The 15,323-nt window shown below is 41.7% G+C and overlaps 1 protein-coding gene across 1 annotated transcript; it reads right to left on the bottom strand.

Moving 5' to 3' along the window:
* Nucleotides 1-5,731: 5,731 nt before the first annotated feature.
* Nucleotides 5,732-15,307, bottom strand: IL10 (interleukin 10). Its single transcript, XM_083745649.1, has 6 exons — nt 15,293-15,307; nt 12,828-14,811; nt 11,712-11,774; nt 10,373-10,522; nt 8,688-8,753; nt 5,732-7,151 (listed from the first exon to the last, which is right to left on the bottom strand). Exons 2-6 carry the CDS (start codon nt 12,984-12,986, stop codon nt 7,059-7,061), a joined length of 531 nt encoding a protein of 176 aa, XP_083601775.1. The 5' UTR covers nt 12,987-14,811; nt 15,293-15,307; the 3' UTR covers nt 5,732-7,058.
* Between the last annotated feature and the right edge of the window lie 16 nt (nt 15,308-15,323).

The following is a 15,323-nucleotide window of genomic DNA, read 5'->3' as shown; positions in this document are numbered from 1 at the left end:
CAGAACAAATTAAGTTCTTAACCTGAGGTACCACTTTAATAGAAATGTAGAGTTGGAAGGGACCACAATGGTCATCTAGTCCAACCCCTTTCAATGAAGGAATCACAACTAAAGCACCCATGACAGTTGACCATCCAGCTTCTGCTTGAAAACCTCCAATGAAGGAGAGTCTACAACATTTTAAAAATATTGAAAATGTGATTGTGTATAGCAACAAGAACACATATAAACATGAATGCACACAAAAAAAGAATGTCTGGAGGTGCCCTCTCCTGTATGGTAGAGGTGGCTAATCTTTGACCTTCACAAGTTGCCAGACTACAAGTCCCATCAACCCTGATTAATGGCCATGCTGGCTAGAGCTCTTGGGTGTTAGAATCCAAAAATATCTAGAGGGCCACAGGTTAGTCATGTCTGCTGTAGAGGGATAGGAAGCACCATTCACACTAGGGAAAGTGTGCCCACAAGAGCACATTATGTCTTCTGCTGCTGTGGTTTCAGAGATGGAGCATGATCACCCAGAGGAGGAGTAGGCCAACTAATCCTAGCTGCCATTCATGACTCGTAGATTGATTAGAAGGCTGAGGAGAAGGTCTGAGAGCAGCCTACCTTGCAATGTTTTTCCATGGTGTTGTCTTAGTGGCAGTTGCGTGTCGAGGTCCCCAAGCCACCCCCCAAATAACTCACAACACACTTAATTTTTGTTTAAGGTTTTTGGCATAATTTTGGCCACAACTTTATTTAAATACAAAACCGTGAGTGGTTGTTTAGGCATTGGTTAAGACTATCTGTCCACCCGCCTGGGAACAGAACTGACTTCCGGGCACCACCAAAAGACAGTGCGGGGGAAATCAAGTCAGGGAGAAATGAAGCTGAGTCATAGACCCTCAATTCTCATCCGCATGCTCCCCAAAGGCTTGCCGGCCCTAGTCCCATTCCAAGGATTGGACGAAAAGATGGCAAGCCCCAGGATTCCTTTAACGGAATTCCCTTTCCGCAGCAACCATGGAGGGGCAGGCCCAGCCTATCCTGAACCCCTCCATGGAGGGGCAGGCTCAGCCTATCCTAACCCCTCCTCCACCAATTTATAACCAATGCCTAACCACAACCTTACAAGTTGTGACAATTTGCTACGCAGTAGGCAAAAACCAAATGGCCCAGCCAATCAGCCAGATGGACAAAATTCCTACCAAGCCTCTGCCCCAACAGCAGACGACCCCATGACAGGCATAGCAAGGTCAATGCAACAACCCCTTACTCAAGGGCGGGTGATCCATTGCACACAGCAAAGAGAAAGCTCCAGGCTGCGTGCAGAGTATTTAAACATTTTAACCCTCCCACCAAAATTGCAACATAACTTTTACCCCAGCAACCCAGTGAACCAATCACTGCCCCAGGCCATCTTTAGAGACCCTGCCTGGTAACAGAGGGGTGGCTCAGCAGACCCCACCGAAACACGTGCTCTCCATGAAGGAAAACACGCTTTCTCCAACTTCCCCCATTCTTTGCTCTTTTGGCCTGAAAGCAGAGTGGGGCAGGACAGGACCATCTCTCCTCTTTTTAGAACATTGCACAAATGGAAGAGCTACTGAAATCAGGACAGCACCTTCCCCCTTTTCCCCCCAAACAAGTGAACGTGACTTTCCTTTAATCTTTCATATTACTTTGAAGAAGTTGCCACCTACCCAACAGCATTCTTATGCTCCATCTTTTGGTCCCCAGATATTTCCAGGATTTGTCAACAAGGATGTGACAAAGAGATGATTAACACGTGTGTTCCTTGATGTAGCAGGAAGAAAATATCCAGTACAGGGGATGATACTGTCCCTAATTGCATTTCTGTGGTTAAGTGAGTGAGACAAAGGGCACCTCTAGATGAACTGTTTTTTAAGCATTTATCCTGCTTGCACAGAGATTAGAGTATGTCTGGTATTTAAGGAGCATTCATTCTGGTTTGTCTGAGGGGTGGTTATACCACAATGAACTTTCATCCTGAATTCATTTTGATTTGCGTGTGTGGTGGTTATATCAGAAGCTCTACGTGGAGCAGGGCTTTTCAGTATGGATTTCCCTGTTCCTTGGAACACCATTCCTGTTCACAATGCCCACTATCTGCCCTTTCTGGAAACAACTAGAAATATTTCAATTTCAATAAGCATTTCCAGCTGGATGAAAAGGTCTCTGCTTTGGGAATTCATTTTGCATTGCTTTAAAACCTGTTTTCCGTTGTTGTTTTGTACTGTTTTTAAAAACATTTTAATTGTTTTTATTATGTTTGTAAATTGCCTTGCTGTGCAAAGGCTGATAATAATGATAATAAAGTCTTCTTATTAATAACCATAGACTTTTCGGTGCATTTCCTCACCTCTTTCCCAACCATAAAAAGTTGTTTTAAAGAATGGGTTTGTTGTAACAGAGCATTTTAATTGAACAAACCTAAATTTCTGGTATGCTCTTGAACACCAGCAACCCCCAACAAAATACTATTACAAAAGTTGGGCTCCACCATCACTCTTTGCCGAGTGGTGAAAAATTCCCAGGAGGTTCCAGGAACTCATCCAGGGTCTGCACTCCTTTGGAGAATTGAAGATGTAGCAGAGACAAATTTACCCCTTCAGTCTGCATGGAGGGAGTAGAGATCTTACAGCATTGTCATCTCAAGAAGGGCTTGTCCCCCCAGACGTGCAAGGCATCTCTCCCAGCCAGCCTTCAGCCAACCTGCCCAAGATGGATCTCCATCTTTGTTCTCCCTTCTTCTTCTAAGTACAACTTGGGAAATACACTCTTTCCCTCTCACCTCAAGCATATATACCATCAGCATAGCACCTCTGTTTGCCCAGGCCCAAGATTCCTCTTCGATGGGCCATCAACAACTTTTGTCATCAACAACCCACTGGTTCTTGTGCTGGTCACTCACCCACATGATGCCTGTTAGTCACCAGTTGTCTTTATTCACAGTTTGTGTTATCTATTAATGTTTTTTCTATTTAGAGTAATACTGACACTACTATACTTTTATCCTTCTCACCAGGATGCCCTTCCAGAAAGAGCTAACCTAAACTCTGACAAAGTAATAGTGATTCACATTGGATATCACACTAGCTCACGGGTTATTCACGAAAAGTACAGCCTCCAGAATTATGCAAGTTTGGATTTTGTCTATGTGTAGTTTTTGTCATAGATAGATCCCCTCTTCTGGGCCCCATATTGCGGTCTCTGCCTGTGACTCTTTTCTGTATTAAAGGCACAGGAAGTATATCACATTACCATCAGCTATGCTATCTGTCTCAAGGACTTGGAGATTATCTGTAGGGTTTTTATTCTTCTCCTCATCCTGTTATTGTGGTTTTTCCAAATGTGTGTGTCTATGGGATATTTTCTGAACCTATTTCCAGTTTTTGATCACATAATCATCTCTGGAAAATAAATGCAATGTTCTTGTTATGCTCCCTTCCATCTTCCCAACTAGTGAGGAGCTCCAGGGTTAGCATTACTCAAATTTGAGTTCCTTTTTGGAGGAGAGATCACTGGAGACTGCCCATTCTGAGTAATTAGCCAGCAATTTCCCTAGCAAAAGGAAACTGCAGCCAGGATTGGTGGGCCATAATCCCATAGACAATCCCTTTCCATAAGCCAGACATGAACTCCTCCATAAAGTGCAGGAACAATGGATACATTTTGTCCTGTAAAAGCAGGACTCATTTTGCAGACAGATCATTACAAAAAAAGTAGAATTTCATCCCCCATTTCATACATAGTAATGTAGGGTTGCCATATTCCAAGAAGTAAAAATCCAGACACAAAAAGTTGTCATTTTGCCAATTCCCCCCCGGACGCTGCTAATGCATTTTTAAAAATCAGGAAATTCCACTCACCTTAACACTAACTGAAAGGCTGATTAGAGTACTGATAATGAAAATATGCTCATGCTGTCAGTGTTATAACTAAATCTGAAGGACAGTTTAGGCAGCAGAGAAACCAAATACAGTGGTACCTCTCCATTCCAGAGGTCCGTTCTTAACCTGAAACTGTTCTTAACCTGAAGCACCACTTTAGCTAATGGGGCCTCCCGCTGCTGCCGTGCCACCACCACGCAATTTCTGTTCTCATCCTGAAGCAAAGTTCTTAACCCGAGGTACTATTTCTGGGTTAGCGGAGTCTGTAACCTGAAGCGTATGAAACCTGAAGTGTATGTAACCCGAGGTACCACTGTAACTAAATTTAAATTATGTGAAAATGCGATGATAAAAAACAACATGCAACAGAAAACCTTATGTGAGCAAGTTTCAGATTTAAGCAAATGATAAGGCAAGGCAAGGAAGTTAAAACTTAGTACTCTGTTTCTAGTTTGATGTAGGTGCTGTGAGTCACATGTATAACTGTTAGCAATGCATTTTAAAATGTTTCCTTTGTGCACTATTTCTGTATGCTGATAAAGAGGTGCCAGAAACATGCTCTTTTTATGTATTTTTTTAAAACTTTGTTTCAGAATAATAGCCAAAACAGACACACAACAGGCGCTATCAGTAATAATATAAGTTACCTATACCTCACCTTTATACTTCCTTTCTTCTGGGTTATTTTTGATGCTGTTGTTCCTCATGCATAAGAACAGAATATGACTTTCACTGCATTGTAGTTTATTTTCAAACTTGGGGAAGTTTGAGTGGGGAGCTTTATTTTAAAGATAAACCCACCACTATTTACATGGAGATTCCCTTGTACAATGAACTCTTGTGATTCAGACTTCTCTTCTTGCTAATACTGTTTGCATATGTTGCCTGTGTTTTTGGTGCTTCCCATACTTTTAAGGTTGCCAAGGGTTAGTGTGTGTGTCTTTTCATTCTGCAAACCATCTCTTCAGTTGTCTGCATTGCACAGCTTTCCTGGTTACCTGTTTCCTGAAAACCCCACTGTGGCATTCTTACAGAGCCCCCGGTCATTTCATGGACTATTGACCTGTACACCACTATTTTATTCTTCCGCTGCCACCAATTTTGTGGAAAAAACCACATCTGACTGGGTTGCCACAGCCACTCTGGGTGGCTCCCAACAAAAAAAATAGTAAAAATACAACACAACAGCAAACACTAAAATCTTCTCTGAACAGGGCTGCCTTCAGATGTCTTTTTAAAATTACATAGCTGTTTAGCTGTTTGACACCTGCTGGGAAGGTGTGCAGCAGGGTGGGCACAACTACTGAAAAGGCCCTCTGCCTGGTTCCCTGTAACCTCACCTCTCGCAGTGAGGGAACTGCCAGAAGGCCCTCGGCGTTGGACCTCAGTGTCTGGGCTTGACGATAGGGGTGGAGGTGCTCCTTCAGATATACAGGGCTGAAGCCGTTTAGGGCTTTAAAGGTCAGCACCACCTTTCTCTGTGGACCACCAGAACCGAACTCTTGCATAAGTAGCAGTTGCAACACTGCAGGAAGCCATGGTGATGTTAGCAACATTACAGCTGGAAAAACCAGAGGACCCTCAAGGTGCTGAGTGGGATGGAGTAGCCAGCAAGGAGGAGACAGCTTAGCTAACATAGCAATGCAAAAAGAAGGGGAAGAAGCCAAAGAGCCCAGTTGAGTGAATCACATCCCAGCAAACTCCAGCAGAAGGAACAATGACTCAGAAGATGAGATTGGAAAATCAACCTTTTCATATTCTTATTCCAAGTTTCATTCTTCCTAACCTTTCCATATAACAGCAAGTTAAGAATGAATAAGTGTCAGGAGCTGAGATTTTTTGTTTTTTTGTTTTACTTTATTTTTATTGTTCATCATGGGGTGCCTAATGACATCAGAGTGTGTTGGACGTAAACAAGAGCTTTCACATTTCCTTATAAGCTTACATAACAAAAAGCAAACATGCTTAATCATCTGCTTTGAGGTTAAAAATCATTCTGATGCAGAAGAAAAACATTTAGTTCCTGTTTAAAAAAACAAATGCAAAATCAATGGCAGTAACAGTCTCACATTTGTCAAGGCAACTGTAACCCAGATCCACAGAAGTGCACGAGCATATTGTGATTTGATGCATTGCTAGCATAGGCAATAAAATGCACCAGAAGTCATGTACTAGTGCTCGCAGAGACAGGTATTATTTTTGCACGAGCAAACAGCAATGATATTAAATTTTAAAATATTTCAGTGCATGTTTGTCCTTGTTTGACCTATTTATTTATTTACAAACTTCCCACCCTATCCTTCATTTTTTTTAAAAAAAATCACATTCAGAAGGGCACTGCCATCAAAATACTGTGAAAAGTCCAATAAAAACAATGAATTATTAAAAACAAAACAAAGGCAGCATTAAAAGCAATTCAGCAGAAATAAAAATATATCAGTGATGAAAAAACCAAATGCTTCCAAATCCCATTGTCTCTGACTGCTGTGCATGCTGTAGGAGTTGTAGTCTACAGGTTAGCTACCCTTGCTTTAAAGGTAAGCACCAACACTTTGAATTGTGCTTGGATGTGGACCAAGAGCTGGTGAGGGTCTTTAAGCCCTGGTGGGTTGTGTTCCCAATGACGGGTTTCAGCTAGCAGCCTGGTGGCTGTACTTTCAAACTATCAGTTGTTAACATCTGACCTGAAATGGAAACTGACATGCTCAGATGTACTTAATATTGTACAGCAGACAGTCCCCTTGCTGAAATTAACAACCTGTTTGAAGTCTTTGGATCATGGTGCTCACATTTAAATCCAAAATGCTGACTCAAACATAATAAACATTTAGAATCTACTTCTCACAATTTCTCACTTCCTAAAAAGCATTTCCTTGAATGCTACAATTTGGAGCATTCCTAAGCTAAGAGAAAACTAAAAGGACAAAAACACGCTATGTAAAAAGGAGAAGGAGAAGCAAAAACAGGTCAATAAATTACGTTATAGCTTTTCCTTTATAAAAATGTATAAAACACTGACAAAAGCTGAGGTATCTGTGTTAATAAATAAGTTTAAGTTAAAAATATATAGTATTGTGTAATACTGATTTCTTATAACACCTTTGCAAAGTATATTCCAGTTACAGTTACAGAAGTTAGTTGTCCTGAGTGGAAAAAACTGTTTCATTTTTTCATCTTCATTGCTAGGTATTCTTCAATGTAGTTAATGAAAATGTCAAACTCTCCCATTGCTTTATAGATGCCTTTGCCTTGCAGCTGGAAAGGAAGAGGAGGGATAATTAATTACAAACTGAAGGAATATTAGTTATTGCAAGATAAATATGCATGCATTTTCCCATCATCTTTATTCTACTCTGGAGATTTGGCACGTGACAGAATTTTGAATGCTGTTGACCAGAATTGAAGTGATAGTTTGCAAGAAGGAAAGGCAAGCATGGGGAACAGGACTGGGAAGGCGATGGGCTGACAGAACAAGACTGCCAGCCCCTCCCTGTGATAACACAGCTCTGCACCATTGTGTGAAGCCTAGCCTTCATTTCCCTGTCTTTATTCCATTCTGGCTTGAAGAAGGGAACGAAGGAGAATAATCATTTTTAAAAGAGGGTCTCCAGTGAAACCAAAAACTAAGTAAACATGCCACTTGGACAAATGCAGTAATAGATGAAAAATCACTGTTATTTAAAGGTTTCTGAGTGCATAATTTGGGACAATTAACACAAATTGCTAGCGTAAGAAGAATGTATCTCAATCAAGCAACCTACACAATTCCTCTTTACAGACATTACTGGATCAGTGCAGGATATACCAGTAGGTCACAGAAGGAAGCTGCTTTGAAACTACAAATTGGACTTCAGGACACTTTTTAACAGCATTCTTAAAGTAATAGGAAGCAAGTCCTCATTTGTAACAGTACACAGCATAGGCATCACCTGGACATTACTTGGATGATACAGAAAATGAAAGAAAGTTGTTTGAAACTGAATGCTCACTCCAGACAGTAGAATATAGCATTTTCAGCTTCGCTGATTGAGTTGGAAAATAAAACATTAAGTACCACCTACAACTGGTTTATGTGTGTGGACGCAGGTGGCGCTGTGGGTTAAAGCCTCAGCGCCTAGGACTTGCCGATCGAAAGGTCGGCGGTTCGAATCCCCGCTGCGGGGTGCGCTCCCGTTGCTCGGTCCCAGCGCCTGCCAATCTAGCAGTTCGAAAGCACCTCCAGGTGCAAGTAGATAAATAGGGACCGCTTACCAGCGGGAAGGTAAACGGCGTTTCCGTGTGCGGCTCTGGCTCGGCAGAGCAGCGATGTCACGCTGGCCACGTGACCCGGAAGTGTCTCCGGACAGCGCTGGCCCCTGGCCTCTTGAGTGAGATGGGCGCACAACCCCAGAGTCTGTCAAGACTGGCCCGTACGGGCAGGGGTACCTTTACCTTTACCTTTTACCTTATTGTAGCCAGTGGTAATTTGCCCAAGGGTGTGCATTGGATGCCCAGAAGAACACCTAAAAGCCTGGGTGCAAATACAAAGTTGCATTCCCTGCACCATGAAGTGAGCTTGCTCCCTCTCCTTAACTTCCACTTGACAGTGCTAGTCTTCTCAGGTTTTAAATGTTTTTAAACTGGCAAGCCACAGAATTAATTGAAAATGTAAATCCAATCTACAGTGTATGTATTAATCCAGAAGAATGGCAAGAGGATGCATGACTCTCACACACTAATTGTTTTGGCTCTTTGATGTACTGTGCAAAGCCTCTAAACAAGGGTGTTTAGCCATGTGATATAGAAACCTACCTTTTCATAGGTTTCTTTGATGTTCCTTATTGTTTTGCTCTCCTTTTCACAGATGAAGAACCTATGCTGAAAAGAGGAAGCAGAAGAATCGTGAATTCAGTGGCTTTCTTCTGGTTATCCTTGAAAATCCTAAGAGTTCCACTGCGCATTGACCTGATTCAGCAAGGGAGAGCCATCAGTGCAAAGAAGAGCCACTCATGCAATCAGCTGCTGTAAATGCAAGGGATACAGATGTGTTCCACTGGGGATGCTCATCCAGGCAACACGGAACAAGTTGGATACATCTTTGGCCTGGTGGGGATGTGCACCACAATCCAAAGCCAAGCACCACGGAAGATTGAAGAGGGTAACTTCTGCTTTGTTTCAGTGCAAATGCATTTCCCTACAGCTCTATACTTGGCAAAGGTCCAGCCCAACTCTGATGAGTAAGTTCATGAATACCCCTTAGTCCTAGAAAAGAGTTTTGAGAGGAGAGTTTCCTCTTGCAACTCTGCTAAGCACAGAGGGTTTCCTTGTGGCCTTGCGTGCTTGTTTTCTGAGTCATACTGTGACCAGATGACACAGTGAGGACACCACAGCAAAGTAATGTTAGGATGTGGCACTGAATAGCTCTGTCATCTGTAGCTGTGCCTTTGTAGAAGCAGCAGCTATTAGGTAAGAATTTTACATAAGGTTTATGAAAGAAGACATCAGCACTTAACATCAGGCTGTATGATAAAATAGTCAGTTTGTGCAGTCCCATACATAATAATCTATCTCTGTGCTTTATTAATCTGCTTATGAGGTCACCATTATAGAGAAGGTAACCTCATTCCTGAAGAAACTACAACACTGTGCTTAATGAATACAGCTATGTCAAAGACCACATGCACCCTACAGCTGTGTGCAGAAATTGTTACTGGGTGCAGAATTGAGTACAGAAAGAATCTTGAATTTAATTTAGCTTCTAGACCTGAAGGTTGTGAAGTTCTGTTTGAAACAGTGTAAGTCATGCATAGTGAAACTTTAAATCTAGAGGACAGGCTGTGCTGGATTTCTAGTATCTGACGTGCCATGAATGACTTTTTGCATTTGCTTAAATAGCAGAAACAAAATTAATTTGGCAAAATAAATAAAGTTATGCACATCATATGCTTACGATGTGTAATTTATACATATTATGGATTAAGCTTTTCTTGGAACAAGATTGTGATTACCTGGGAGGAGACATTTTTATCTTTTTTGTAGCCCAGAATATACATAACACTGACTCTGACACCCGAAGAAATGGTGAAGGCACCTTGGCAATGCCTACATTTTTGAAATCTCTAATACAGAGTTTCCCAAACTTGGGTCTCCCACCTTCCCTAGCTAGCAGGACCAGTGCTCAGGGATTATGGGAACTGTAGTCCAAAAAACAGCTGGAGACCCATGTTCTGGGTTATATTTTCTGTCCCCACAACACTTTTTACAAATAGAAGTGGAAACTATTCTTTTATCTTTCAAAGTAATATATTGCACTTTAGAATGTAGTCCTATTTTGTAGAGCACTAACTTTGCATAATGAACATGCTGTTTGGTTCTAGGGTCTAAGCACCATTGGATGCCATATTTCACTCCTCTTGAACAGTTCCACAGAGGCAGGAAACTGCAGTTTTGCTCGGGAGCATGGCAGGTGGCCTAGGAAAGGAAATGGGCCGACTTACACAGCGCTTGATTGTCTGTCTCAGATCCAGCAGCCTCTCTCCAAGAAAATCTACAGTCCGCTGAATGGCGCTGCCAGTGGTTACGTTGGGCAAAACAACTTCCAGATAAAACTGTATCATTTCTGCCACTGACTGACAGCCCAAGTACCCCTAAAGGAAGAGGAGACAATAATAATGGTAAGAGCGCATGAATAAGGCATTTCAGAAATAAGATGGCTCATTATGACTTTTGTTCCATGGATTACGATGTGCACATATGACAATTCTGTCGCTGTAAACAATGTTTTTTCTTACTTCAGAGTTTCGTTGTGCTACTTAATAAGCCAAGATAAACCCTCCCCAAATACGCACGTGACATACTTGGAAACTGATGCAAAAAATAATAAAATAATAATACAAATAAAAATTGTGACTCCATAGACTGCCAACTTATTTATTTCAGTAAATTTTCTATAACGTCTTTCCATTGCTCCATCATAGCGCATGGCAATAAAAAAAAAATTATTGATACATGTAAATTAACTATAATACCCTTAAAATTCCTATTATTCCTAAAAATATAACAACACAGAGAAAGCCTCAGTTAGCTCCTGATTGCTTGATTACTCCCAGTTGACAAGAGACCTGAACTCCCCTGCTCTTTAAGATCAAAAGAAGAAGTGCTGCTATAAGTGAGAGAATAGCTCCCCTGAGTTATGCTGGACTTTGGCCAGTCCTAGTAGATATTTCTTGCTTCTATTGTCTATTCATTAGATCATACTATGCATTAACTGAACAAAGCCCCATGTAACCTCAACACTTTTGAAAGGGAATGACTTCTTGGGATATTTTGTTCAGAACTGTTTTTTCAGGCAAAGGTACACTGAATACTGCTTTTCTTAGTCAGACTTCTAACATCCTAAATATTATACAGTAATGCTGACTGTTATAGGGTTGGCACTGTTGCAATTTCCCCTACAAGTTCCTCACAAGTAAGTACGTACTGTATGTGGAAATGGAAAGTGGGAGTTAAGGGAGATGAGGTGCAGTCAAGGATTTTAACAGTACAGACTTAGAACACAAATGCATATAATAACATGCCTTTCAAAACAGCATCTTCTAGCTCTCAACACACATACACTGGCAGATTCACATTATTGTGAATTGTTGTTGTTATTTCTATACAACCCTTCATCTGAAGATCACAGGACGGTTTACGATATAAGAAAGACCCTCCTGCCTGACATGATGTCTAAAACACTGGTCTCATAGTTTATTTCTGCCAAGAAACATCTTCCCATGACCCCATAGATCAGCACAGACTTATTTCCAAATAGCATGAAGACAATTGAAATCTCACCTTGAAATCTTCCAGTAGATCCTCTTTTAACAACATGATCTCTAGCTCATCATCTCTGGCTTGCTGCAAGAGTATGCAATGAAGAAGACTCAGGTAAGTTTGACCCCACTTATTAGCAAAGAGTTTAGAGCATCTAGTATCGCCCAGTTTCTTTTACGTGTGAGCATTCAGATTTGATGCAACTTCTTATCTGAGGGTCTTCCCTCTCTACTGCATCCACTGGTAGATAATAGCTATGACAAATATTGTTACAGCAAGCTTTTAATTGCACAGGATATATATACATTATAGTATATGCCTAACCTTTGTATATGCCTAAACTTTTGTGAATAATTAAATTCAGATTTCAAATGTATGGCTATCTAAAAACTCAGAAATACACCAGTGAAAGCAACATACACTTAAATGTAATCAACACCCTTCTCTCATGCATGTTTAAAAAAAGGGGGTAATAGATATAGAGTTTCAGCTATTCATACATTTCATCTGTTATTGTTGTCCTTCACACATGCATATCAACTTTCTCCAAATATCTGGACATTCATGGTAAAATAGAATAACATAAATGTTACTCAGATCCCCTCAGAAACATTTTGGTTCCTAACAAGCTTTCTCCCCTTCCCAAATGAGAAAATGAGTTAACCTTAAAAGTTTTTCTTGTCAGTTTCAATCACAACTGTTCACATAATTTCATTAGACAGCATTTGAAATGAAAGGCATAATCCATCAAAAAATTATTTGAATCCCATTCATTTTGTTGGGGCTTGCACAGGAGAACTTCTTGGTGGTTTGTGTCCCAAGCAATGCATCTCTTGTACATATCAGCAAGTATTTATTTTATTAAATGTCTATCTCACCTTTCTTCTCAAAAGTGTCCAGGATGGCAAACAGAAAAATAACAAAACAATACAACGATATTTTTTTAAGCTGCTTAAAACACGTCAACTGAAAACATTTTTTTAACAAAAACAAAACATGGAAAAACAAATAGCACAGTAAGCTATGTTAAGTGTTTTCAATTGCTATACAAAAAGAAGCAAAGCCTTTTTTCTCCACTCTTCCTAAACTCTGGATGCAACAGAAGCTGCTAGAGGAAGAAAGGATCGTCATACTCACAAAATAATCTCTAATCTCATGAAACGTGACCCGCAACTCTCGGAGTTTGTGAGGCAGGATGTCTGCAAAACGCTTACAGCTGCTTTCGGAGAGATGGCCCTGTGCATTCTCGAGGTTGAGCACCAGGGACAGAAGAGTAAAGGCTCCGAGAGAGTTCATGCCTTCACAGTTTTCTTTTGTGGTTCAGCTCAATTTGCAAGAGGCAAAAAGCCAGATCTGAATGCCCATCACCTTGATTGGCTCCTAATTTATACCATCCAGCTTCCTTCCTCATTTCGCAGGATATGGTACTCAAATTAACCAAAAGGTCAACCTCTTCCCATAAAAAGTTTTTTTAAAAAATAGAAAAAGAATTGCCAAGACCCCTTCCTTCTATCTTTTTACATAATTTCCTTCTTGTAAATTTAAATGTAGGAAAGGAGAAAGGAAAGATTGTGCTGTGTTAATTACAGTATGATGGAAACACAAAAAGGTGCTTTTCTCATTTATCATGGTATTTTGTTCCTTTAGTTCCTAAATTTTAGGTAAATGTCCTTATTGTAAGGGAGAAAATGACCTTTCATTATTTAAATCTCTGAAAACCCTATTAAATTGTTGTTTTTCCTGTTAAACTGCCACAACTGGTAGGCAAATCAATTTCAGATTTTTAAAACACATCTCTGAAAAGCGTAAAGGTTTTCCCCAAGTATGTAAAATCCCCATATATATATCTCAATGCAAATAAGGATTAACCAGACAAAAATAGCACAAGAGATTAATTGTAAAACAATATATCCTGTTCATTTCATGTTTGCTAAGGAGATGCAGCTAAAATCCCCATGGTTTAATATATCATCTATTTCAACTGCAAATATTATTCCTAACACTTTAATTTTTTTGCACTTTTCTAAATATATATGTGTGTATTTTTCTGTATTGTTGAGCACTGCATAGTTCTGCTCTGGGCTGTTTTCACCATGACCAGACTATCCCTGTTCAACACTGAGGAACCTACGAGGTTCCACTGGTCTCTGGGGTTGGACCATCTGAATTGGTGCCCCACTGCTACAAGGTAAGACTGCCACCAAAAGTCCAAACTTCTCCTGGAAGTGGTCTCACCACAACAACATGGTAAGGCACTCCACTGTATCCAGACCACCTCTCTCTCTACTGAGAGCAAGGACTAGATCAAGTGTACACCTGCTCTGTGCATTGGCCAGATAACCATATTGCATGAGACAGTCCCATGGCTGCCATGGAGGCCATGAAATCTTGGGCTGGCCTCGAGGCATTTGCAGCACACACGCTGAAGTCACCCAGGACAAGAGACCTGGTGGTTCTTCCAAAACCACACTGGAGGCAGTCTGGAGACCAGCTCAGTAAGGGAGGCTGTTGAGCTGAAAGGTACACCAAGAGTATTCCCAGCCTGCCTCCATGACTGCCATGGAATGCAGACGAGTAGTGGGAGGTACCAGCTGGGGAACCCCCAAGGGAAGAAGGCTCAGACCAAGGAATTGGTGATGGGATGACTATGAGTGGTCAGAGGGAGAAGAGAGAGCAGACCAGGAGGAGGAGGTGCTGAAAGCTGAAGAGGTAACAGGGTTTAATGAGCAGGAAGAGGCTGTGGCAGACTCAGAATTAGAGTGGAGGCTGAAGAGGAGGGAGGCCAAGAGGTAGATTGGCGGTGGCTGCTGCAGAAGCCAGGCAGTGCCACCCTCTTGCTGTGACCAGCTCTCCTCCTCCCTGGACAAAGAAAGACAAGTCGAAGGAGCCTTAGATTGCTTGGGAAGGACCTGAAGGCGAAGGAGTCTTAGAGAGCAGAGGGAAGGAGGGGACCTTCGGTCCTTGCACCTGCCTCATTGGGGCAAGACCTGCTGGGAACAGTTGCGGTGCTCACCAGTTAACTTCACAGACACACTTTGAGTTATTGCTAACATGCTCCCAACTCCTGCCTTGACAATGACCCCACACCAGATACAGTGCAGCTCCTATGCAGAGAGGTTTCCTAGTAAAGGACAGTTAACTTCTATGAACCATGGCAAATGTCTCCCACTCCCCAACCCTCTGGTCAGAACTGAAGCTGCGCAGAGTGCCCAAGTGGGCACAACCATGTGAGGTTAGGGACACCCCCCCACCCATCTCAATTATACAGACTAGATCAGCCTGTTTATTCACAATAAGATAATGGATCAGCACGGTCTTATAATGAACCAGCCTAGCATTCAGTAACAACAACAGCAGTCCATTGGGCACAGCTTCTAATGATACCACAGGTGGGAAGGTGGTTAGTGCAAGCAACATAACGCATGTATCTATAAGTCTCCATCTGACCCACCCCCCTCCAGCCATTCCTCTTCTCCCCCCCCCCCAAACCACTGGCATGCTTGATTATCTGTGAGTCCTCCTTACTGTCTCCCTCCCAGCCACATCTTTCGAGCCCCCTCCCCTCAGAATGCACACCCTGTTCCAGGCCCTCGCAAACTCACAGTGCAGGCAGTACAATCCTACGTATGTTTG

The sequence above is a fragment of the Podarcis gaigeae genome (genome assembly GCF_964106915.1).
Source record: "Podarcis gaigeae genome assembly, chromosome: 6".
Lineage (NCBI taxonomy): Eukaryota > Metazoa > Chordata > Lepidosauria > Squamata > Lacertidae > Podarcis > Podarcis gaigeae.
This window is presented reverse-complemented; position numbering and strand designations above follow the sequence as displayed.